The sequence below is a fragment of the Crocuta crocuta genome, unplaced genomic scaffold, assembly GCF_008692635.1.
Source record: "Crocuta crocuta isolate KB4526 unplaced genomic scaffold, BGI_CrCroc_1.0 scaffold89, whole genome shotgun sequence".
Classification (NCBI taxonomy): Eukaryota; Metazoa; Chordata; class Mammalia; order Carnivora; family Hyaenidae; genus Crocuta; species Crocuta crocuta.
In genome coordinates, this window is record NW_027551559.1 from 3112988 (window position 1) to 3138372 (window position 25385).

General features: G+C 45.3%; 1 protein-coding gene across 1 annotated transcript in view; it reads left to right on the forward strand.

The window, feature by feature from the left end:
• CTNND2 (catenin delta 2) overlaps positions 1-25385 on the forward strand; it is a 784902-nt gene that overhangs the window by 623583 nt on the left and 135934 nt on the right. The window contains exon 18 of the mRNA XM_077749452.1: positions 21974-22091. Coding sequence (XP_077605578.1) covers positions 21974-22091 — 118 coding nt within the window. The remainder of the gene's footprint in view (positions 1-21973; positions 22092-25385) is intronic.

Consider the following 25385-nt stretch of genomic DNA (forward strand, 5'->3'; position numbering starts at 1 on the left):
AAAGAGAAACATAACCAATGAGAGCATAAATAATGGTTCCAGAGCCCCAGCTCATGAATAACCGTTCCAGAGCCCCAGCTCGGAGATCATGCCTCCCTCCCACCGTCCTGTAGAATTCCAGAGTGAAGAGCTGAATGCACAACTCTACTCTGCACACCTGACTCTCGACTCTATTGCTCCCCTCATTCTCTTCTTCTGGAGTCAGGGTGTCCCTTAATTGACCAAGAATATTTGAAATAAATTTCACTCGTCCCTCGGTTGACCAAAGGACTCTTTGAAATAAAAGAATGGGAGGTGTTTGAATTGCCATCCTGTCATAAATTCCTTTTCAGTTTTTCAGTCTGCTAAGTAAAAGGAAAAGCATGCCAGGACTTTGGATCAACCCTCCGTCCTTGACTATTGTCCTGTAGAGGTACAAGCACATCATTATTCCCCATTAACAAGCACTCAACCAGCAAGGAAGACGCTGTGCCCGGAATGCGCTGACTGGAGCTAATGAATCCCAACAACTAATTACATTTCTCTTAAGGTAACTTATGACCAGAAAGTAGCTGTGTTAGCACAAAGATTTTATGTGAGAGTGGCAATACTCAGGAAGAGGCCAGCGGATTAATCATCCCCCATAATTCTCTGTAATTGTCCTGTCTGGACTTTTTGTGTTCAGACCATTGTTCTTTCCAGGGTTACATTTGCCCTGACCTTATTTTGGACCAACAATGTAATTGGTAATCATGGGCTAATTTATATAAACAAACAAGGGTCCTGCTAAATGAAAGCATTGTCACTGTGATTGGTACTTGCTGCTCTAAGAGCTCTCTATTTTTGTACAAGTTTGGGTCAAGTGGTTGGAGCCAATAGAACTCATTGCAAAAATAATTATTTCAAGTAAGGGAAAAAACCCTCATGTCCTTTTAAGGCCTGCCGGGAAGCATGGTTTATGGTCTGCTGCGTGGAATAAGTGTGCACATGTTCTGGAGAAAACTGGCTTCATCCTTTGCTTAGTTAGAATCGTAACAGGGCCTGAAGGGTCCTTCTCCTTAACATGTATGAAAGCAGCACTGGTAAGTTTCTTCCCAGAACATAAAGGAACCTTACTTATTTCTCCTCTGTAGGCGGCACCATCATCCTGACTAGCAAACATAATTAAATGTCATTTGTCCTTGACCCCTGTCACTCCTAAGCAGCTGAAATAGATGAAGAGGCTGACGCTTCCCAAATCAGTTGGAGCCAAGTGTCTTCAGGCAGGACCTTCAGTAATAGGCTCACAAAGGAATTGGTGCTTGGGTTTATTACCAGTTTTTCAGGGCTCATTCCTATTTGAGGGGAAATAATTGAAATAGATTATCCCTAGATGCTTCCTTTCAAGCACCTAGTCAGGATTCCCAGCAAGCTTAGAAGGACACCTTCAGAGAAGGCCCCCGAGGGACAGCAGCTCAGAAAGGCAGAGCTGTGGGTCCACGGCACTCGTGTGGCTAGGGGGACAAGAACGCAGTCGGAGAAAGGGAATCCCTTACCTCTCACCTCTCAGGGTCTGTGAGCTTCCTCCTCTTTCCTTAGAAACCTTTTATACTCTGAAGCCTTTAATATGAGTGAAGCCAAGGCCAAGGAGCACAATAAACCATGAAGATCGGATTAACCTGACTCATGGATCAATCTGACTGGCAAAAATGTGTCCTGCCACCCAAGAGGCACCTTCTATTTGACTCTAGCATGAACCCCATCTTCCCCAGTATTTTCTTCCCTATTTTTTTGTCTATCATTTAATTTTTTTCAAACAGAATTTACATAACGTATAATTAACCATTTAAAAGTGAACAATTCAGCAACATTTAGTACATTCACAACATAGTGCAACCACTTCTAACTAGTTCTGAAATACTTTCCTTTCCCCAAATGGAAATTCTGTACCTGTTAGGCAGTCACTCCGTATTCTCCCTCCCGAGGGCCCTGGCAACCACCAATTTGCATTCTGTCTTTATGCATTTATCTCTTCTGGGTATTACATTGAAATGGACTCATGCACTCATGGTCTTTTGTGAATGGCTTCTTTCACTTAGCAGAGCATTTTCAAGGTTCATCTGTGATGTAGATTCCTTTTTAGAGCAGAGTAATATTCCCTTGTATGGATATACCACATTGTGTTTATCCATTCATTCGTCGATAGACGTTTGGGCTGTGGCCACCCTAGGTCTCCTGTGACTAATGCTGCTGTTAACATGCCTGCACAGGTATTGGGTTGAGTACCTGTCTTCAGTCCTCTGGGGTATGCACTGAGGAACAGAAGGAGCTTCCAAATCATAGGTGCTTCTATATATAACTTTTTGAGGAACAAGTGGCTTTCCATAGCCCTACTCATTTTATGTGCATTTCTCTCCACTACATTTTCTGGCCCAGATTGTTTTCTTTTTCTCAGACCATTTGCCTTTTCTTGCGTCTTTTGTTTTCCCAGAGAAATTTTCTTTCTGCCTGCTAGATTATTAAGGCCATTTATCTTTTATCACTCTGCATGAGTCCTTAGAAGGAAGGTACTATGTGAATGTTACGCTCTTACTTTAAAACTCTGAGGACCGATGTCAACTCACTGCAGCTACGCGGGCAAAGTTGGACAGGTCCAGTCCATTGCTGGGCCCCTCTGCCCTAACCGTGTTTGCAATATTGGCCTACTTTCTATTGCTCTATACACTGTGGCCTTTGCTGCCTCAGGACCTTCACATGTGACTTCCAGCACCTGAATGGCTTTATCCTCTCCCTTTAGATATCAGCTTAAAAGTGTCCTCCTATACAGAGAGACTTTCCACAGCAGCCTCTCTTGCCGTATAAATCAGGCCTTCCCTAATGCCTTTACAAAGCCTTCTGAGCTTTCAATCTGACCTTCTGACAATTGGGAGTGATGTCGCTGCCCATGTGCTTGTGTACTTAAGTCCAGAGAGCTACACTGTCATCTACATGAGGATAATGTCTTTGTCATCCTGGACTCCTCAGCCCTAGAGCCACAGCTGGCACCTGGCAGATCCCTGATAACTAGTGAGTGAAGGAGACAGCCAGTGGGTGGCCCTTCCCTGGCTGCTTCTCTGTGTGCCTCATAACTGCCCTGTACGAATTTTCACCGAAGCAAGGAACCTTTCAAGTCTCCTGGTGAGTAATAAAATCTTCCCGGTCACAGAGACAGCGTTCCTTTGCATGATCGCCAGTTGCCACATGAGATTAACCTCCTGGTTACAGCCACGTAGCTACTTGTTTTCCAGTGTGGGTGTTTGTGATATTTCTGCTAAATAAAACCACGACATCAGTTACTGTATCTTTTCTTGCAGACAGTCTGCAGGTTTTGTCTTGCAGTTTCCTTGTATTGCCCTTGGTTCATCATGATACTGATTTTGTCACCCACCTCATTTGAAGGAAGCCATCGGAATACTGATTGATCAGCACAGTGGAATGATAAATGTGGGCAAAAACTCTTTAATAATGCCAGTCATCACTTAAATCTCATGATAGCTTTGTAAAGGAGAAGTTATTATGGATTTTTTTTCCCAATTTTAAATAAGAAGAACCTGAAACTTGGGGAGGTTGAGCAATTGGTCCTAGAGCCCATGTTGGGAAGCTGTAAACCCAGATGCAGTCTTGGGCTTCCAGAAGCCAGGTAGAATGCTGTCTGATGACATCATTGGTTCAGGGTCGGCCTGTTAGCATGAAACACTGCAGCTGGTCTGCCCTACTTGTAAATAATGAGAACGGTCATAACCATCACATCGTCTCCTCCTCGGTCCAGTGCTAAACCAACACGTTGGTAAATCAACACCTTGGTAAAATGGATGATATCTCTCATTCCACACAAACACAGAGTGAATTTCTGTTACATGCCAAGGACTCAGCTAGGTACCAGAGAAACATGAATAAGACATGATACTTACAGCCTAGAAGGATAGAAGGAAATCTTAATCATGGCGCATATGGCTCATACTTAGTGTTCTCATTTCCTTAGCCCAAAAGGATGAGCTCCAAGGTTTCCACATCTCCTATGTTGGTTACCTGCATTAACCTTTACCCTCATTCACTCAACCTCTCCTGCCCCAGGACACAAGGAAGGTAACAGGTGGGTTCTGAGAGGAGGCAACAGCCAGCACATCTGAGTGGGAAGAACTAGGCTCGCCTGACTAGACAAACTTTGACTTGGACAAAAGGTGTTGGAACTTTGGCAACTTCCCAAACCTTCTCGACCCTTCACAAGCCTCCCTGAGCCTTCGATGCCTCACTGATACCTGCTTAAGGGCTTATGTTAGGATGTGAGGGCCCAACAAACATAACCCCATTTTGTCCTAAGTTAAGAACCAAATGATAAATAAGACAAAAGTGGTGAATGGAAGCCAGTCTGTTTACTTCTGAGAATGCTGAGCAGAGATTATGCCTTCTTACCTGCAACCAGGAGGCAGGCCAAGGATCTACTGATGGGACTGCTATGCCAGTGTAGACCTAGTGACTGGCCCCAGGGAAAAGTTGAGACCCAAAGAGTGGACGGACATACCCAGCATCACTGCCTCCCAGTCCAGGGGCTGTTCTGTTGGTGGATGAGCTCCACAAAGCAAGAAATCTCAAGCAAAGGATGGTGGAGCTTTGTCACCACTCACCACCACCCCCAGTCAGACAATTCAGTCTGACTAGACACAGGCTATTATGGGTTAAATTGTGTACCCCCCAAATTCATATATTAAAGTCCTAACTCCTGGTACTTCAGAACGTGACCTTATTTGGAAATAAGTCACTGCTGATATACAGCATGTACATTAGATGTACGTTAGACAAGGTCGTTCAGATGGGCTCTCCTCCAAGATGACTAACTGGTGTCCATACTAAAAGGAGAAATTTGAACGCAGAGACACACACAACAGGACACCATGTGTAGATGAAGGCAGAGATCAGAGCAATGCTTCTAGAAGCCAAGAAACACCAAAGATGGTTAGCAAACCACAAGAAGCTGGGGGGTGGGGGGAGAGGGTAATAGCCTCAGAAGAAACCAACCCCGTGGACACCTTGAGAGAACAAATTTCTATTGCTCAAGCCATTCAGTTTGTGGTACTTTGTTACTAATGCAGCCTGAGCAGACTAATACAGGGGAGAGAGCCTGGAGAAAGGGGAGAGGAAATGTTGGAGAACATCATGGAAAAATAAAGCCGGGAAAAGAGGTTCTTCTCTTCCAAAAACTAAATTAATAGTCTTCCAAAAACTAAATTAATATCCCAGATACCACACTGGGATCTCCCATGTTTTGTTTTTACCTTCTCTTTGTCAACACAGGTCTCTTTGTCCTTTGCTCAGACATCTGTGCCTGAGTGAGGTGTCTGGGAAGAAAGGGCAGTGGGTGACGATAGGTCTGCCTTCTACGTACTGCACAGACTTTGCCTCATCTGATCCTTCCAAAACATTAGCCCACTTTACAGCTGGAGAAACTGAGGGTCAGAAAGGTTAATGTGTTGCCCAAGGCCAGGCAGATAATAACAGAGTTGAAATCTGACACCAAAGCTCCTCTACTCCCCTAGACTGTCTTTTGGAGTATAAAATACTTCCATCCTTTACAAATGAATGCCAGTATTCATAAACATCATATTAGGCAGATCAAGACCTGCTAAGGTTGGGGTGTGACAGCATCTCTGGTATGTTCTTCTCCTTGTTCATAACCTTCTCCCCAGGCTCTTCAAGAATCCCCATTGCTTTCAACTGCAAAGTCTCTTGCTTGAAATTCCTTTAAACATGCTTGAGATGAGAATGTCATCTGATCTGTCTATATGCTCTCTGTGGAGTAGGGCTGGAAAAGGAGCAAGCAATAGGAGGCCGTTCTGTTGCTGGCTTTGAATTTTATTTCCTTCCATGGTAAGAGTCCATTAGTATTGGTGTCATTCAGTCCTTCTGTCTCCTTGCATTCTGGCACATTACCATCTATCTGACAAGTGAAGAAATCAGTCATAGGCAGCCATGCATATTTATTTGGTCACAGACCAAGATCGGCCCTGGATGAATACGTGGAACCATTGAGGGCTGCCTGCTGCCTGCGGACTCAGCTGGCCTCGGGCATCTATCTGTCTGGGTTTTCCTGCCCCTAATTTGAGTTTGCTCTCACTTTGTCAGCTTGCTTGGCTCCCCATTCACCCCACAGCCTGCCTTCTTGGCGGCCAGCTGCCCACCTTCGGCCTCCCCAAGGCACGTGATGTTCTGCACGCTGAGCACAGAATGCCAGCGGCCAGCGGGCCAGGAGGACAGGTGGGTGAGAATGTGCACGTGAACCTCGAATGGGCCCAGAGCACAGGGTTCAACCTGCCCGGGGAGACAGGGGAAGCCTTCCAGAAGGAAAAGTAGGAGTTGGCCAAGTGAAAGTGAGGAAGCATGTCCTGGGCACGCGCTGTGCTGGGGACTTGGAGTTTGAGTGAAATGGAGAGTCTTGAGGTGGAGGGCTGGTGCTCTGATGCACATTTTAGAAGAATCACAGGAACTTTCCTGGGAGGTGGGGGACCAGGGGAGAAGCGCAAGGACCCGATTAAGAAACAAGACATGGCAGTAATGGGCCTGTCTGTAGCCACACAGGACGATTCTGGAGATTCTTCGTGGTCAGAGCTGCCTGGGTGTGTGGACTGAATGGATGTAGGTATACGAGAAAGACCAAGCCCAGGGTGAGCAACAGTGTTTGTCCGGAAAGTCAATCCAAGTCTCTTGGCGCACAACAAAATAGCCTTTAAAGGAAAACCCCCAAAGCAGGTTCCAATTAGCAGTACTTTTCTCGTGCTCCGTTTTGTTCTTCTCTCCTTTTCGCCTTCTAAATTTCCTCCTTATTTGCTTCTCTTGATCACTGTGACCACAGAGGTACTTTGCGAGGGTCCCTTGTCACCCTGATTGTCATTCTCATTCTGCCCATTCCCGGTAGAATTCGGGGTCTCCGTAGTGAGGGAAACCCAGCATAGAAGCCAAGTCAAAAAAGCAAGCCAACACTCATTTAGAGGTGTACGTCTCCACCTGCCCTCTGCAATGCAGGTCCGATGGGGAGCAGGGGTGAAGCTGAGGCTGGCTGGATGTAACTGTTTGTAAGACCCACAGGCCACCATGTCTCATGTCCCATGGCCAGTGCAGACGGGAGAGCGCCAGGCACCAGGATGTGGTCCTGCAAGCATGTCCGCGTGGAGAAAGTAGGAAAAGTGTTCTACCACTGCAGCAGTTCGCAGTTTCTCTGGCATTGTAGTAAGCTAACACTGTATGTTTGATTTTTAGTACATTCTGCAAAAAAATACTCCATGGTGAACATTTGTGATTAAAATCAAAATAGTACATTGTACTTCTGGGGAGCATTTTAGCAAAATAGTGGATTATCGGAAATGTTAGGTTTGGTCAGTGGATCTACTGGTCTAATAGCAGTTTATATAACATAGAAGGATCCTCTTTCTGCCTCTGTCTTGTACAAAAACCGAATCATTCTACTCCATCTTTTCAGAACTATTTTTTCTTTACTGATGAACAGACCTCCAAAGCTTTCCATATTAGCACATATAAAAGTATTGATAACAAGAGTAATTGTGGTAAGATGAGCTTCAGAAAAAACTGGAGTTGCTAGACTATATATTCCAGATTATTTTCATGGTACATTGGTGCCTTGACATCCCCCCCAAGAAATCATTTTATGTGGTCTATGCCGGGGCTTCGAGAACCATCATCATTCGCAAAGAGCAGTGAAGCCAGCACCGTACGTGCTCCCTGGGCCGATTGTGAAGACACAAATCTCCCTTTCTGTTTCCTGCTTATTCTCAGGGTATCCACTGAGCTGGTTAAGTGCATAGTCTTTAAACCTTCACACTTGCTCAACATCAAAGAGAGTAACACCAGTCCCGTAACAGGGGAGAACGTCTTAATTCCAGTGCATATTTAGTATGTGTTGAGGATAAACAATGAAACGAAACTCTTCATGGCCAACTTGTGCCCTGGTTTTAATGATGCTGTGAGGCTCCTCGAAGTGTCTTTGTTAGGTGACCTTCCTATGCAGCATTATAATTCTTGGATTTTTGAAACATTACTCCCTCCACAGCTAAAGCAGTAAAAGGAAACGGTACACCCAGTGGTGCCATTATCCAACACTCGTGTTAAGCACAAGCCATCTGGTAGTAGTAAACCAAGAGCAGACACTCTGAGGTTACCTGGAGTTGGGGAGAATCTTGTTCTGCTTACCATTCCATCAACAAGAGGCAGCTATAAGTCCCAATGACCGCATTTTATCTTGTCACTCAGAGCATCTAAAAACACCTTCATTTAAAGATCAAAAAGTTTATCTGAAAGCTTTGAAATACTTGAGCTGAAATATTAAAAATGAGCATTGATGGGAAAATATCACAGTGAGGTTGTCATTGTCTTATATGAATGTACAAATGTAGGGTCTTCTCTCTTTCTTACCCGGTGGCTGCCTGTTTTGATCACTCACCCTACCTTGCTGGGCAAGGATCGTGAACAGTCAACTCCGAGAAATGCTGCTGGTACCAGCCTAACAGTGAATACCCAGAATAAAACACCATGTGGGAGGGGCTGGGGACTTACAAGAGCATGGTGGGGATAGAAACAGGGAGGGGATGAGACGCAAGAATAAATGCAGTTCTTTACTCTGGAGATACTTTCAGATATTTGGTTGTTATTATTGGAACCCAATAAGGTATCAGGGAGTGATCAAAGCAATCATGAAAACAGAAAATACACCTTGAGGACAACTCTTCATCTAGATAAGTGAACTTTTGGAAATCACATCAATCCCCAGCTTTAAAAGTCTTTGAAGTACGATTTGTTTAAAATTTCCTGCAAGTAAATAAATTGAAAGATCACATGAGTGTATAGGGAATTAGATGATGAATTGAAATGAAGGTTTAAAGGGCGATTTTAATAATAGCTATTAATAGTTCAGAACATAACGCCAAATCTTGAAAGACTTCAAACCCAAAATCTACATTTAAAAGGCAAGTAGCCAATTACCTATAATCCCTTATCAGTCAGATTTGTTCTTTTTTTTTTTTTTAATGTTTTATTTATTTCTAGGAGAGAAGAGAGAGACAGCATGAGCAGGGGAGGGTCAGAGAGAGAGGGAGTCACAGACTGAAACAGGCTCCAGGCTCTGAGCTGGCAGTCAGCACAGAGCCTGACGTGGGGCTCGAACCCACAAACCACAAGATCATGACCTAAGCGAAAGTCGGACGCTTAACCGACTAAGCCACCCAGGCGCCCCCAGATTTGTTCTTTTACTTCTTAGAAGACAGAGATCTCAAAATACAGGGAACTGGATGGCCTTGGCATTGCTCCTTATTTATGCAGCCACAATGTTCACTTGCCTGGAAGCCACCTGTTGGTGAAGTGAATATTGCATTTCTAATTTGCAAGATTTCCTAGCGTATTAATATATTGTATGTATTTTTATGTATTTTTATTATTTTACTTTACTTTTTAATTATTATTACTTTTTATGTTGTGTGTATTTTTTTAATGTTTTAATGTTTTATTCATTTCTGAGATTGAGAGTGTGAGCAGAGGAGGGGTAGAGAGAGAGGGAGACACATTCAGTTGTGGCTGGTTGATAAGGAATAATTTGGTCTATTAACAAAAAGGAAGAAAACACTTTTTTATTCATTTTGTAACTCAATTTGCATCTTGACTGGCTATTTTCTTTTTGCTGTTGCGTTTGTAATGTGGCCTTGGCTGGTGGACGGTTTCGTTCGGTGGGGGTGTGTGCCACAGTGATGGGGTCAGTGCGTACACCTCACAGAAGGCCCCCCTCGGTGGGGGGGGAAGTAGAGGTACCAGGACTGAGGCTGGATGCAGGGCTTGCAGCGTGAGATGCCCCCTGGTTCTGAGTCCGCACAGAGAGCCTGCCACACCTGTGCCAGAGTGGACTGTTTCAGGCATTCTGGGAACACGGGGCAGGTAGGCATCGGTCCAGAAGGTTCCGCCACATGGCGGTCCCCCAAGGTTGACGTGTGGCTTGGTCACCACGACCTCAAGTCACAGCGAAGTGAGTTCCACTCACTCTCACATGCAAGTTAGGAAACGACAGTTGGTTGTCTGTGGACCACAAAGGACCGCAGGCACAATTAGGTTCACAGTTAACGGTTTTAGCCGCTCAGCACTCACCTTTCTGTCCCTGTGATTTCCTTGTAATTCCGCCCAATGGGACACTGGCAGCCGACGTTTCACAGAGCAGTTAACTCTGTGGCGTCCATCAATTTTAATTGGAATCATGAAGCTAAAACCCTGGGTAGTACTTGCCAGCCGTAGGGTGTCTTTTAACTCAGGTATTTCTGGGTTTGCTGTGGGCTTCTTTGCAACAACGTGCCCTGATGCACGGCTCTCTCCGGAAGGCAGGGGTCTAGGCATTCTTGAGAGCGGCAGTGTTGAATCATCAACTGAAGAGGAGCCCATCTGTCTCTCTCTGCCGGTTTAGGTTCATGGGGGTGGCTGGAGTGTCACCACGGAGGGACCTTCACTCCGAGGACAGCTCGGCAGCAGTGTTCGCTGCTGGCCCCGTAGGCAGCTGGGCTTCTGGGCCACTGAAGCATCCTGTCCCTACCGCTCAACACAGCAGTTACCAAGCCCTCACTGTCCTGATTTATAAAGAGATTATCTTCCTTGAGAGAAGACAGTAAGGTGCATAACAGGAATCCAAAACAAGACTGCTAATCTCTAAGAAGAAAAGAAAGAAAAGACAAAAAAAAAAAAGAAAGAAAAAGGGAAATTTCTTCCTCTGGAAATTGTTCTGACTTAGCTGTAATGAAATGCCACCTTAAGAAGCAAGTACGCTTAGGGGCACCTGGGTGGCTTAGTTGGTTAAGCATCAGACTCTTGATTTCGGTTCAGGTTGTGGGATCCCAGCGTTGCGGGATCAAGCCCTGCATCGGGCTCCACACTGAGTGGAGATTCTGTTTCCCTCTGCCCCTCTCCCCTACTTGTGCTTTCTCTCTCTCTCTCTCTCTCTCTGAAAAATAAATAAATAAATAAATGAAATGAAATGAAAAAGAAGTTTAAAAAAAGAAACACATATATATGAAGAGAAGTCAAGAGCTTTTCAAGTAAATTCAGCCTTCTGTTACTTGCACCAAATAAAAATGTACGGAGGTGTGGCTAATCTTAATACAGGTGTTCCTCAGTTTTCCAAAGTTTGAATTATGCCATTTTGCTTTGGCAAAAAACCTTACATGAGCAGCTGTTTTCACAAACAGAAAGAAACCCAAAGAAGACTTTTGCTTTTATGGGGAAAATAGTGAGACGCAAAGCTGGTCTCCAGTGCTGGTTTTGCAGACAGCGGTACTGGGGCAGGGGGCAGGGTCAGCAAGAATGGCCCCCTCTCGCTCCTTCTCTGGGAACCATGCCCCCAGAACTTTGAACCCTGTCTGAGCTCTGTCTTCATGTATTTTGTGCATCTGTTAGCAATGTGCCTTCAGGTATCAGAAAAACCTAAGAGAGGAGATTTGGGGGGCTGAGTCCTCAAAAATGTTTCCCCTATAAATTAACAGTAATTGCTTCTTTGCTTTACACACTTCAGCCTATGAGAGGTTTCATTGGCACACTCTACTTTTGCACAGCACAGGAAACTACACCATTCATACCATTTGGTACTTCTGGTTGGCGTTTCCGATAACGTTCCAGAAATTCACTTAAATGATAAGGCCCCACTACAGACTTCACTCAGGCAGAGCCAGGAGCCAGGACATGGCCCATTTCTGTCCCTTATGCTCCAGCATACTCACTGCCCCCACCCCCCAGAAAAGAATACTAACCCCTGTGCTCTCTGTTCACTGGAGGCTGTGAAGACAGAGGTTTTCAGGAGCCTGTTCTGCAGTAAGAGACCAGCAAAAGTAAAAGGTAGATGAGGCGCCTGGGTGGCTCAGTTGGTTCAACATCTGACTCTTGATTTCAGCTCAGGTTGTGATCTCACGATTCGTGGATTTGAGCCCCGCAGGCTGATGCCCACATATCTGGTAGCTTGTGTTGTGGCTGATAAGATCAGGGATAGGGCAAAACGAGTACTTTTGCCTTAAAAAGTGCATCATCACCTCACATCAGTGCTTCTTACGTAAGGGCTTTCATCTGCTCTGAGTAGATAAAACATCTCCTGGCCTGGCATAGTTGAGAGCACGTGCCTTATATGCCACCACCTCACCCCCTCCCCTACATGCATGTCCCAAGAAAGAATTTTTCTTTTCTTTTTATTGTGTGTGTTTTAATGTTTATTTTTGAGAGACAGAGAGAGAGCATGAGCAGGGAAGGGGCAGAGAGAGAGGGAGACAGAATCCAAAGCAGGCTCCAGGCTCCCAGCTGTCAGCACAGAGCCCACTGTGAGACTTCAACTCAGGAATCGTGAGATCATGACCAGAGCCAAAGTCAGATGGCTAACCAACAGAGCCACCCAGGTGCCCTTGATTTTCTTATATAGGTGGCATTTTGGTCTTGGTCAAGATAATACAATTATTTGATCCTTGAGAAATATCTTCTTGAAACTTGCATGAGCCCACTACAGAGAAGCAGTTTTCCAGGCAAAGGTGGGGTGTGAAACATGTATGGTTGGTGTTGAAAAGAATTTCATTTATCCTGGAGTAAAACAAACTAATGGATCCCTATCAGTTTCCTATGCTGCTGTAACAGTTGACTTAGGACAACACCGATTTATTATCCTACAGTTTCTATGAGTTAGAAGCCTGACACCATTCTTACCAGTTTAAAACCGAGGTGTAGGCAGAGTTGTATTCCTTATTTATGGCTCTTGGGAGAAAATTTTTCCAAACTTCTTCAGGTTGCGGCCAGAATCGAATTCCTTGTGGCTGTGGGCCTGAGGTCCCTGTTTCCTTGCTGGCTGTCAGCTGAGAGCTAGCAGCCTCTCTCACAACTCGGCATGTGACCCCCTCCGTCAGAACCAGCAATGGGGACTTGAATCCTCATGCTTGAGATCTCTCTGACTTTCTTCTGCTTTGTTTCACTGACACGAGCCAGAGAACGGTCTCTGCTTTCTGTGCTCATTGGGTCCACGATGATCATTTGGGGCAGTTCTCCGTATTGTAAAGTCCCTCACCTTAATTCCATCTGCAAATTCCCTTTTTCCATGTAAAGTAACCTATTCACAGGTTCCAGGCATTAGGATATAAATATCTTGGGGGAACATTACTTGGCCTACCATACTCCTCCTTTTGGGCCCCAAAGATTCACATCCATCCCACACACTTTCATCCCATCCCAGTACAGCGTCATCTCAAAGTCCTAAATCTTTTCGACTCAAAAATCTAAAATCAGCAGCATCTAAATCACATGTAGCTCCTGGGGAATAGTTCCCCTCCTCTTGTGGACTTACAATACCAAAGACATAGGTCATCTGCTCCCAACAAACACTGGTGTGACAGGTATAGGATAACAGTGAGAGACAAGCCAGTTCAAGAAGGGGAGAAACAGAGAATAAAGTAAAATGCTGGTTCAAAGGAGCTTGGGAGCCCAGCCCAGCAATCCCCGTTAGATTTCAAGGCCATGAGTTTGCCTTCTGTCATCCTTGGCTCTGCTCTCTGGGTAAGACGTCCCAAAAAGTCAACCCTGGAAAAGCCTCTTGAATGACTTCAATTCACCAGGCAGTTGAGGGGAGCCTTGCTTTGGTTCCTTCTTGGTTATTGGCCAAATGTCACAAATGGTTTTTTTAATTTTTTTAAACATATATGTATTTTTGGGAGAGAGAGAGAGGAGGGAAGGTCAGAAAGAGGGAGACAGAGAATCCAAAGCAGGCTCCATACTGTGAGAGCAGAGCCCAATGCGGGGTTCGAACCCGTGAACCCTGAGATCATGACCTGAGCCAAAATCCACACTTAACCAGCTGAGCCAGCCAGGCACTCCCAGATGTCACAAATGTCGCATTCCTGCAGAACCACAACAGTCAGGAGAGCCACTGGTGGTACACTAGCCGACATCCAGAGCCACATGTCTGGGCTGCTCGGCAGCTGGATGTCAAGCAGAAAGGACTTAGCACGGGTATGTGGTTTGGTAAAAGGGCATCAGCGTGATTCACCCTGGTGAACCATGAGCCCACCATGGTTTTACTGAACACAAGGGGCTGGCTTAGCATGCCAGGTTTAGTAAAAATGGAGAAGTATACACCAGAATTGGCATTTGCCACAAACTGCTACCTCTCCCTACAAGTCTTATCCTCTGTTAATGCCAAGAGTGGCCCAGAGACCCCTCCTCTGCATGGCTGAGCTTGGTTAGCATTTCTACAGCCTGGTCACCTGGAGCCACCCCTAAGCCAGTACGTATAGGTTAAGCCTTGCCCTTCAAATTTAAGGTACATTCCACTAAATATGCATAAAATGCTTTCTTGCTAAGACACGTTTATCATACTCTATGTTCTTACTTAAGAACCCATGACGTGCGGCAGCAAATGTTAAGGAAAACAATTGATGTCCACGTTTATTAAAATTACAACCTCAGCAAAGATTTTAATTACAACCTAAAGGTGAGTAGTAAAACTTCCACCCAATTTAGCTATTTTCTGGACACATCCAGGCAACCTATTCCAAGTTAGGTTCCCAAATTCTTCATACCGCTGTTTTCATGCTGATGATAGCAGATCTAGGCACATCAATATGTGTCTACTTACCTGCTAGACTGTGAGCTCCTAAGGTCAAGGGCCAGGTGTTCTTTTTATTCTCAAGACTTGGCATTAGGTGTGGAGCAGAGTCCGTACCCAGTCAAGGTGGATTCGTTCATTGCTTTGAACTGATTTATCCGTCAGCCTTTCTTCTGGCTTCACAGGTCTATCTCACAAAACCCATAACTCTTCCCAATATCAGTGCAACATTACTTATGACAGTAAAAATTTTAAAGTAGCCTGTATGTCCATTAATAGAGTAATAGCTTTCTAAGTTACAAACCATCATATATTTATAACCCGAATACCCAACGTTGTTCAATGAATAGGGTACGTAGGTAGGTACTGTTGTGAAAAGAGGCAATGATGGGTTTTAATGGATAAGAGCAAGCAAGGTGCCGTATGAACCAGTATGGTAAAAAGCAAAAACACACCTACACAGTTTGTTGGTATGAGTAGAAAGTAATCTTGAATGATAAATATCAAATAGTCACAATGATTTCCTTGGACAGAGAGGAAGAAGAGAGTGAGGATGTTCCCTTGTACTGATACATTTCCCCCAGGGCTTGAATACCTTTACAAGAGTTTCAGATTTTTAAAAAGCAGTAATGAAAAATTTTAAAATGAGGGTGCCATGGTCACTAGGAAACTTCCATTCTGTCCTCTGCACACCCCTCATCTTCTCTGCAGGCTTGTGGTACACACCCCAGGGCGTTCATGCAGCTCCCCCCACTCGTGTCTGTCTCCCTCTTGAGACAGTTTCTGGGTGAGAAGCAGCTGGAACAGTTAACATTTACTGCGTAGACTCCGTGCCAGGCCCAGAACACCTGGCTGTGTTACCACACAATCAGGTGACGCCAGACATCCACACCAGCACATTATGAATGAGGAGACCGAGGCAAGGCACACACCTCCGCACCTAGGTAGCCCCAGCTCTGACACCATGCCAGATGCACAAGAGAATCCACCTTTGTTGAAGTTGTCAAATGATAAGAAGTAAACAAGCTGGTCCCTTGCTTTGTGAAAAGTTTGTGAGGGGGCATCTGGGTGGCTCATTCGGTTAAGCGTCTGATTCTCGACTTCAGTTCATGGCATCAAGCCCCACGTCGGGCTCTGCACTGATAATGTGGAGTCTCCTTAGGATTCTCTCTTCCTCTCTCTATATCCTCCTATCTAACTCTCTCCTTCTCTCTCTCTCAAAATAAATAAATAATTTTTTAAAAAGAAGGAGGAAGTTATAGAGACACTATGGAATTCCTCAAACCTGAAATATTATTTACCCTCTGGCTCCTTACAGAAAAAGTTCTCTGCTCCTGATTTAGATGCATGAATGGAAGGTTCTCTTTAAAATGGAATGTTTTTAACTGAAGAAAAAGCAAGCCTACTTCACGGGAGAATGGCTTGAGCATGATTGTATCATTCCCCATTCCCATGCTTACTCAGATCAGGTCATTTATGATAAGCTACGAATGCCATTGGTAATCACGTGGTCAGGAAGTTCAGATGCTCCCCATTTGCATTCCGCTTTGATTTCCCCTCACAAACTTAGTGTTGTTTGTAAGACTTTCCCAGGCTGCCTGTTGGGAGCCTACGGCCATTGGTGTAAACACATTGCTGTTGGATGTGGGGCCACAATGCCCCCGCCCTGTTAGAAAAAGGAAACCGAGGATCAAGAGTCGTTAAGAGTTTATCACGTAGCTCACAGCAGACAATTACATGGTCATTGAATACATATTTCAATGTCCTGCTGTTGGATTTGCTGCTAAGAGCATGGTTCTCACACTTGGATGTGGAGGCATCTCCCGGAGAGAGACAACACACTGCGTCAGGCTCACTGGAGTAGGTTAAGGGCCTGGGCCTCTGCATTTTAATCTGATTTGGATGCAGTGGAGGTTTGAGCTCTGCACGGGTTTGGTGTTAAGAAATACACCTAGAAATTAGACCCTCGAGGAGCCCAGCTATCTAGAGCATGTTTTGCAGCCTCCACACGTGGCATTCTCTGTTGGGGAAGCCTGTCCCCAGGGCACTAGCATGTCTAGCAGCAGCTCTGGGTGCCTCCACACACTGGAGGCCGCTAACACCCCCTTCGTCTCCAGGTATGAGAACCAAAGTGCTCTCAGACACCCAGATACTGGCAAATGTTCCCTGGTAGCAAAATGGCTCTGGCTAGGACCCACTGGTCCAGAAGGAGGCAGGCGTGCAAACTGTCATGCCCCGTGGTACTTAGTCGTTATTCGCTGAGTCCCTACTAAGTGCAGCAGAGCGGGGAGCAAGGAGCCGACAGCAAAATGAGCTGATGGTGCCCACCCCTCCCCACAGCATGGACCGGCCTCGAACATCAGGCGTTCCTGGTGCCCTAAAAGAGCTTGTGCCTGGAACAATGAAGGCAGGAGCTAAGGGCCCACAGCAGAGCTCTGACTAAGCCTCGGCAGCGTGGCCGCTCAAAATCAGTGGGTCTAGACGGAGACAGAAGGGCATTGCCGGTGGAGAGGTCTGCCTAGCCTCAGACCTCCAGACACACTCTCCTTATCTGTGGATAAGACCCTGGGAGCAGGCTCAAGACCCTGGGAGTCCCCGGTATCCCCAGGCCCGGGCCTGGTGTCCCTGGGCTGCTCTGTGCCATCATCTGTGATGGATGCCGCCTCTCTTCCTGCCTGCCCTATTGCATTGGCATCAAAGCCTTCTGAGTGTGTGGCTTCGTATTTCAGCTTTGCCTTAGGACCATCTGTATTTCTCGGAACAGTCTAAGCTCTGCTGTCTGAAGACCTTGGCAGCCCCCACTCCTCAATCTCAGGAGTGCAGCCCATGTCGCCAGACACCCAGCGCCCAGCCTCTGCTGGTGAGATGAGACAAAGGAGACCTGTGAGCACTGGCCCAGAGATGCACAGGAAGGACCCAGAACTCAAAGGGATGGGGCTGGACCTGGTATGAGATGGCCCCAGTGGAGGGCAGATTATAAAGGCCAAAGAGCAGGGGAAGGTGGAGAGAAGAGATAACAGAGCACAGGAAGAGAAACTGAGCCAGAAAACTCTTCCTGCAAGCTGGGAGTGAAGACGGCTACGGCTCGGAAATACCCGATGGGCTCCAGGTGGCAAGACTGTGCCGTTCGCTCCAACACAGTCATAAGAAAGCTCATATCTCAAATTTGTTTAGTTGTGTTCAGGTGTTGTTGTTGTTTTCTTTCTTCCCAAATTGAGCCTGCCCTGCATAATCCCTGTGGCAGAGCACAAACCACCGCATAAGAAGCCTTTATTCTTGATGGAACAGACATCCGATTTTATCCAATGAGAACAGAGCCAGAGGTGAACTCACACGGATGCTGGTGCATGGAAAGGGCTGAGTGCACCTGTAATAACCACCTTGCTCTGAGCACCGAGGTTGTGTTGGGCACTGAGCTGTATGCTGGGCATGCAAATGACAGCTACATGCCTTCTACCCTCCAGAAGGTTCAATGCAGCAGTGAGGTCACAGCCTAAAGAATTCTAATACAGAGTCAGTGGTGATCAATAAGAGAGATTCAAAGAGCGAAGAGAGTGTGGAGAAGAGAGAGGCTCATTTCAAAGAGACTAATTGCTAAAAATCTCATCCATTGGTTTTCTCTGCGGTTTCCCTCTTCATATCCTGACCATCTTGAAGTAGAGACACATAAAACTAAGTCTTTCGTGTGAAATGCTGGTTTTATTCCTTTGAACGTGCATTACAAGTGCCACTTTGGATCCTACGAGAGCTCCGTGCTTTGAATTTGTTTCACCTAAGCTCAGTGAGTGACGGAGGCTCAGAGAAACGGGATGTCAGACAGCACTGAAGGCAGGGGAAAGAAAGCAGCTTAACTAGTTACAGTTGAATACAAGAGATTGTGAGAGAGTTTATACCTTTTAATTGGAAGAAATAAAAAGTTTCATTATTTATCAATGAGATAAAAAGATTATAGAACCTACTTTGAGCAGAAATCTCCAAATGACATGTCAACTGACAGTTCAGTCAAGATTGTAAAGATTATTTCTAAGGAATAGCTATTATACCAGATTTGTGCTTTTTACAAATAATCCGTAAGTATTTGTCTTAATGTTATGCTAATGCATAGAAATTTGCTCTACTGGTTTCCCATCAGATATGAGAATCACCTGTCAAGATGGGCAGAAGACGGGTTCAAGTGCAATAGCAGAGTGGAACTCTGTAGGTTGGACACAGGCTCATTGTCACTTACTTAGGACCATAATTGCAATTAATTGTCACACACACTAAACATTGTTGGGTTTTTTTTATGTTTAAACAGTGAACAATATAGTAGATCTTGTTTTGTGGGGGAAAAGGAGAAAGATGAAACTCTCCTCTCCTCCTGAGTGAAAAGCCACAGGTACTTTTCTAATGTGTTTTCCCTCATGCAGGAGTAGTTGCTTAAAAGTGAACTCAACCCCAGAGGTTTGTAAAACACTGTTATCCATTGATTAAGAGACATGTGCACACCTCATTCTGTTTAAAAATATGTTGCGGTGCCTGGGTGGCTCAGTCGGTTTGGTGGCCGACTTCGGCTCAGGTCATGATCTCACGGTTCATGGGTTCGAGCTTTGCGTCGGGCTCTGTGCTGACTGCCAGCTCAGAGCCTGAGCCTGTTTCAGATTCTGTGTCTCCCTCTCTCTCTGACCCTCCCCTGCTCATGCTGTCTCTCTCTCTGTGTGTGTGTGTCTCAGAAATAAATAAAAAACAGTAAAAAAATATGTAGTGAACACCATATCTGCAGACACTGTGGTAACTCCCTTTTCCCCTCCATATCATAGAGGTGTGTTGGTGTGTGTGTGTTTATATGCACGTGTGTGTGTGTGTCCCATTCATTTCCCCTTCTCTACAAAGACTCTAACTTATTAGTCTTTCTCATTTCTCAATATCTTACACATCTTTTAAGGTTTTATTTTTAAGTCACCTCTGCACCCAACATGGGGCTCAAACTCACAACCCCAAGATCAAGAGTGGCATGCTCTACCGACTGAGCCAGTCAGGCACCCCACAATATCTTACACATTTTAATATAGCAGCCAGTTAATAAGTTGGGTTTTTTTTTTAATTTTGGAGAAGACTAGACTAGAATCAAAGAGAAATGAGAATAAAGGATACTGCTTAGATTCATATTTACAACTTAGAATGTTGACCGAGTTGATAATTCCTGATCTTTCCCGTGGTTGCCCTGTCTGTTGGATTACCAGTGAAAATAGGCTGATCATTATCAAGTATATTTGTGAATGAGGAGGCAATCTGCCCTCACTGTAAAGCTACTCAAGGGCAAGACTGAGCGTTCATCGGCCAGGGAAGAGGGCCGAGGACTTCAGACTAGGGTGTACAGAGCTACCTCTCAGACACTTTCAAGACTAAATCCCATCATTCTCTCTTTAGAAAAACACAATCTCTTCAGAGTACAGGGGCAAGATTTAAAACACACAGGTACACACTGCCATCCGGCATTCTTCTGGCCAAAGAGGCCTGATTGAGATTTTTGACAAGCCTATTACTCTAACAGCCTCAAAGCCTGACCTGGTGAAAATCATTTCAAGAAGGAATAGTCCAAAACTGCTCTCTCACAAAGGCCGTCCTTCTCATGTAGAGAAATACCAGCAAAGCCCTCGCCACTTCTCCCTGCGGAAATGTTGGCCCTTCCTCCCGCCCCAAGATCCTGTCAGAAATGAGGGTTGGCCACCCCGGGGGTGGGGTGAGTCATAACATTTTACATAAAAATGCTGTCATTATTTGCCCAGTTATATTATCTGAGGAATTGAGAAATTTTGTTTATATTTTAAGATGAGCAAATGCCAAAAACACTAATTTGAATTGAATAACCTTTCCCAGTCTTAGATTAAAATGTGGAGAGACGCTATTCAAACACATCCTCCAGAACCTTCTAGATAGTGAAGAAAACGTTTATGTTCAATAGCATTTTAGCCATTAGCATTTTAGTGTCGAGCCTATTTTATTTTCATTCCTAGAAAAAGTCGTGCGTCCATGTTGTACATCAAGCCTGAAAGCCTTGCCTTCCTCTCTTCATAGACGAGATTCTACATCAGTGCCTCCACTAACTACTCCCTCTGTGGGCTGGGGCAGCTCTCTCAGCCTCAGTGTTCTCATCTGTAAAACAGAATGAAAAGTAACCTTGAAGGACGTTGTGAAAATAAAATGCGAATACCTGTGTCAATTACAACGTGGGCATGAGATTCATCCTATCGGGTGCCTCTTGTGGGCGCTGTCCAGGGCCACGGATTCCTGGGATCTACCGTGTGGCATCCACCTGCGGTCAGCAGAGGGCATGCCCTTCCCGACCAGACCCTCTCCCCAGAGCCAGAGTCAGAGCAGTGGTTCTCAACTCTGGCGTCACCAAATAGGAAGGTATCTGCTGCCACCTGAGACTCCAAAGTGGAGCCCAGTGCTCCCCTCCAGGGGATTCTGATATTAGCCAAGTTTGAGAGCCACTGTCCTCCTGGGATCATTCTCGAGAGATCACTCTTCCCCATGGTCACCGAATTCCTTCAGTTCCTTTACACCTTCTCCTAACTCACCTCCAGCATCCCTCCAGCAGACTGGTTGTCCATGAGTTGCTGCAGCAATTCTCTTTCTGGACCAAATCCTAACCATGGGTAGGAGAGGAAGAACGTATTCTCAGGTGGTGGGGTCAGTAAAAGCACCCCAGAGATTCACCCTTGACTGGGCTTTTCTCATGTCTTTTGTAGAGGTAAAAGATCTCTCTGCTTTCCAGCTGCCTGTTCTCTGACATCTGCCCTTCTGTGCTTGTGCTGAGACAGGAAGGAGCTTGGGCCGCGCCTGCCTATAAACGGTGCCATGCACATCCCAATGACCAAATTTTCACAGAAACCCCTACCTAGGCTCTTAGAATAAATTTCTAGAAGTTTACTTCTGGTAGGGCCAAGGTAGGTATATATTTGAGACAAGGGAAATTAGACAGTAGATATTAGATATATATAGAACCTAAGATATTTCGGTAAGTCAGAAGTTCTGTCTTTGAAAAACACTCTTTCAAATGTCTCAAAGAAGAAGCCTTTGAATCACAGAGCTTCTGATTCCCTTGCCAGCTGTCAATGAAGTCAGCCTTAAAGACTTTCCGAGAGTCTCCATCCTCCACAGTCACGGGACCATCACAGATGACGCGTTCACGATTCTGCGTCTCCATTTCACACGTTACAAGGCAGATACCTGTGACTTGCCCATTTCTAGGATGCATTTGTGGAAACTGTCCCTCTTCGTTAAATTTGTGTTCTTGGTAAACATTCTGGAGATGCGCATGGGAGCATAGGAGAAGGTTCCTTTGGGGCCCACAGAGGAGGTAGCTGACTGCGCCCTTTTGCTTTGCAGGAATGTTAGTTCAGCCGGAGAGGAGGCCCGCAGGAGGATGCGGGAATGTGATGGGCTCACAGATGCGCTGCTCTACGTGATCCAGTCTGCACTGGGGAGCAGTGAGATCGACAGCAAGGTTTGTTCTGTTTGCATAGATTAAACATCTCAGTGAATAAAGATGCCCAAGGGACTAAGCAATGGCTAACAACAACGGAGAGCTAATGCTGTGTTTAATACCTTCACTGTGAAATCTATCTTGGTCTCCCCGTAGGAATCCTACATTTTCTCGATGGCTTCTAATCCTATCCTAGAACTAGACAGTTAAGTCTCAATAACTAATAAATTAAAATGTGGATTGTTTTAAATTACTCAAACCAGATGAGTGTATAAACTTTTACATACTACATTATCCACAAGCTTCCAGTTTTATTTTTTTAACCTGCTTTTAAAAGAAAAGACATATTAAAACTACCTGAACTTTGAATATTCTTACAAGTTAGCTTTTTACAAATGTCAGTTCTTCAAATGCCATTTTAAAAGTGCCTAATGAAGGGCCACCTGGGTGGCTCAGACAGTTAAATGTCAGGCTTTGGCTCAGGTCATGATCTCACAGTTTGTGGGTTCAAGCCCTGTGTTAGGCTCTGTGCTGACAGCTCAGAGCCTGGAGCCTGCCTCAGATTCTGTGTCTCCCTCTCTCTTTGCCGCTCCCCCACCCACATCCACTCTGTCTCTCTATCTCTCTCAGAAATAAATAAACATTAATTTTTTTAAATTTTCTAAAAAACTGCCCAATAAAGATATGTAACTGCCTTAAAAATGCTAAATAAATGAGGCTGCTGGTATGTCCATCATCAGAGTCTCTTCAGTGTTTGAGTTCACAAACCAAAATAGAATCGGGTGGGCTTTTCCAATGTGGGAGGTATTTTGTTTTGCCTCAGTTTGTCTTTTGATTAGTTTCAATTCATTCTAAATGTAAAATTATAAAGTAATAGTGTCCTGATATAAGCACAGACTCTACTAATGCTTTTAAGGTAATCCATGTGATAAATGGGAGACCTTAACACATTTAAGAATTTCTCAGGAGCCACACCATGGATATTTTGAGCCAAATAATTCAGTGTTTGGGGGCTGTCCTGGGCATCATAGGACGTTGAGCAGCATCCCTAGGCTCTACCTGCTACATGCTAACAACACCTCCCTTCATAGCTGGGACAAACCAAAATGTCCCCAAGACATCACCAGGTGTCCCATACAGGAAGCAAAATTGGTTCTGGTTGTAAACCACAGCCTTAATCCCATGGTTTTTAATGCCCACTCTTCATTAGAATGAAGACTGTTCAGTAAGTACACGTGCCTAGACCCCATCACAGCCCTCTGGCTCTGAATGTCTACCTCTGGTCTCAGCTTTTTGTTCCTTAGAAGTTCATCAGGTGATTTGATGTGTCTTAGACTGAGAACCTATCTTACGAGACACAGCTGTGAAAAGGACTCTCATCAGGAATATGATGTAATGTAATTTAGTTGTAAAATCACATAAAGCACAAGTAAGAGTGGTTTGACCCCTTTAGTTACCAGCTGGCATGGGAAATGACCTGGTTAGCGGTTTTCAACCTTGAATGCACAGAGGAGCGGCCGAGAAATGTAGAAAATTGCTGATACCTGGGCCCTTCTCCCTATAGTGGTGGATGCGTGGTATCTTCTGGGATCCCAATCCTTTGAGTTCTAGTTTACTGCAGTTCCAAACACAGTTTGTCATCTGGTCACCGCCACCGAGTTACGCTTGCATCCATCAGCGTACTCTGAAGTGTTCATCAATTTCGAAATGGAAGACGATGTACTGTAGACGCAATCGGCCCCTCTTGTGAACACTGTTAATGGCCATTTTAGAACTTTTAACATCATTGACAGGAAAATGAAGTCCCTAAAAGAGTGACCAGTCAAGATGTCTTGAGTATTTACTCAAGATGTGTCTTAACACAATAGGAGATTTTTAAACGAGCTGCCAAAGGAAATTCACTAAGGCTTCAGTGCAGAGCAGGAAAGACTACGGCATCGGGATGCTGAGCCTCTTACTGTAAGGGATGCCACAAGAGCTTTAATATAGTCCAGGCCTTGCGGTTGAAAATGAAATGAGATTCAACAGACCCTTGACTCGGGCAGCTGCCCATGCTGACACTGGTGGGAAGGTAGCCTCCAGCAGCATCCCCCTGCCCCCAAAGTGCTGTGAGGCCCCTGCTAGGTCACTAGACTCCTGGGACACACTGGAGATCACCTCTTTTAATGTCCATGTTCTGTCCACGTTCTCTTCAAAAGAGGAACCCAGAATCCCTGAGAGTGTTGAAGGCAGAATCATAAGACACGGCTATTTCTGATGCAGCAGCTAGAGCACTAAGCTTGGGTAGATTTGCCTCCACCGTCCTGCTGATTATAGAATTGTACCCGGGCGCCCCGGCTTCATGACAATGAGTATCGTCATAGCTTCTGAAAGGATCCGACGCCACAAGTTACTGAGCAGTGTTTTGCCAGCCAGAGCGTGCCGGAGAGTTTTAACGGATCATTCTCCCAGACTTTGCCACTCAGCCCTCTGCCTGGTCACCGCTGAGCTTTCACAGTGACAGGCTAGAGGAGGGAATTGAGTGCACGTTCCCTTTAAGGCCGGCACAGCTAATGGAATCCAAGAACCTGAAATCCACGCAAGCTCTCAGCTCGGCTGCTGTGATTGGGACAGTTTGTTGAATGGCTAACATATGGTAGAGTATTCTATAGACAACTTGAAAATTGGCCCTTTCTCAAAGAAAGAATGACCCTGGTGACCAAGAGGAGCTGCTGAAAGCACTATTGACAGCATTTCATGTCAGAAGCAGAGCCACCAGCTGCCACATGCCTTCTGCTGATGTCCCAAAGAAGGACAGTGGCTGCTCTTTTTTCCGTCCCCTTTCCCCTGCTTTCGAGAAAAGAGCTTGAATGGGTGACCCTCCCATACCAAGCTGAGCTAGAGAGGCGAGTCCAGCCCCTGGGACTCCTTCACTCCTTCTTTTCCTCTGCACCCCCCGCCCCTCCACCAACCCCGCCTTCTCTCCCCCTCCGGCTTCTCCCAAATCCTCCTCCAGCCACAGGTAGATCATAAAGCAGATCTCGAAACTGTGGCTGTGTTCCCCAGTAGTCATTTGTTAACCAGCAGCACGGAGATGCCCCCGGGGAAGATGAACAGCAGGATGAGAAAGAAGTTGATTCTCCCAAGTCTTTGATGTAAGAAGAAATCAGTTTGAGCTGATTTAAAAATCGTTCTGACTTATGCCATAACATTTCCCTTTCAGGGAGAGACTTTTCTCTCTTTCATGCATCGTCCTGTGTTTACCTGCTTTCATGACGGTTCCTTTTTTTTTTTTTTTTTTTTTTGTTGGGGGTTTTTTAAAATAAAAAAACAAGT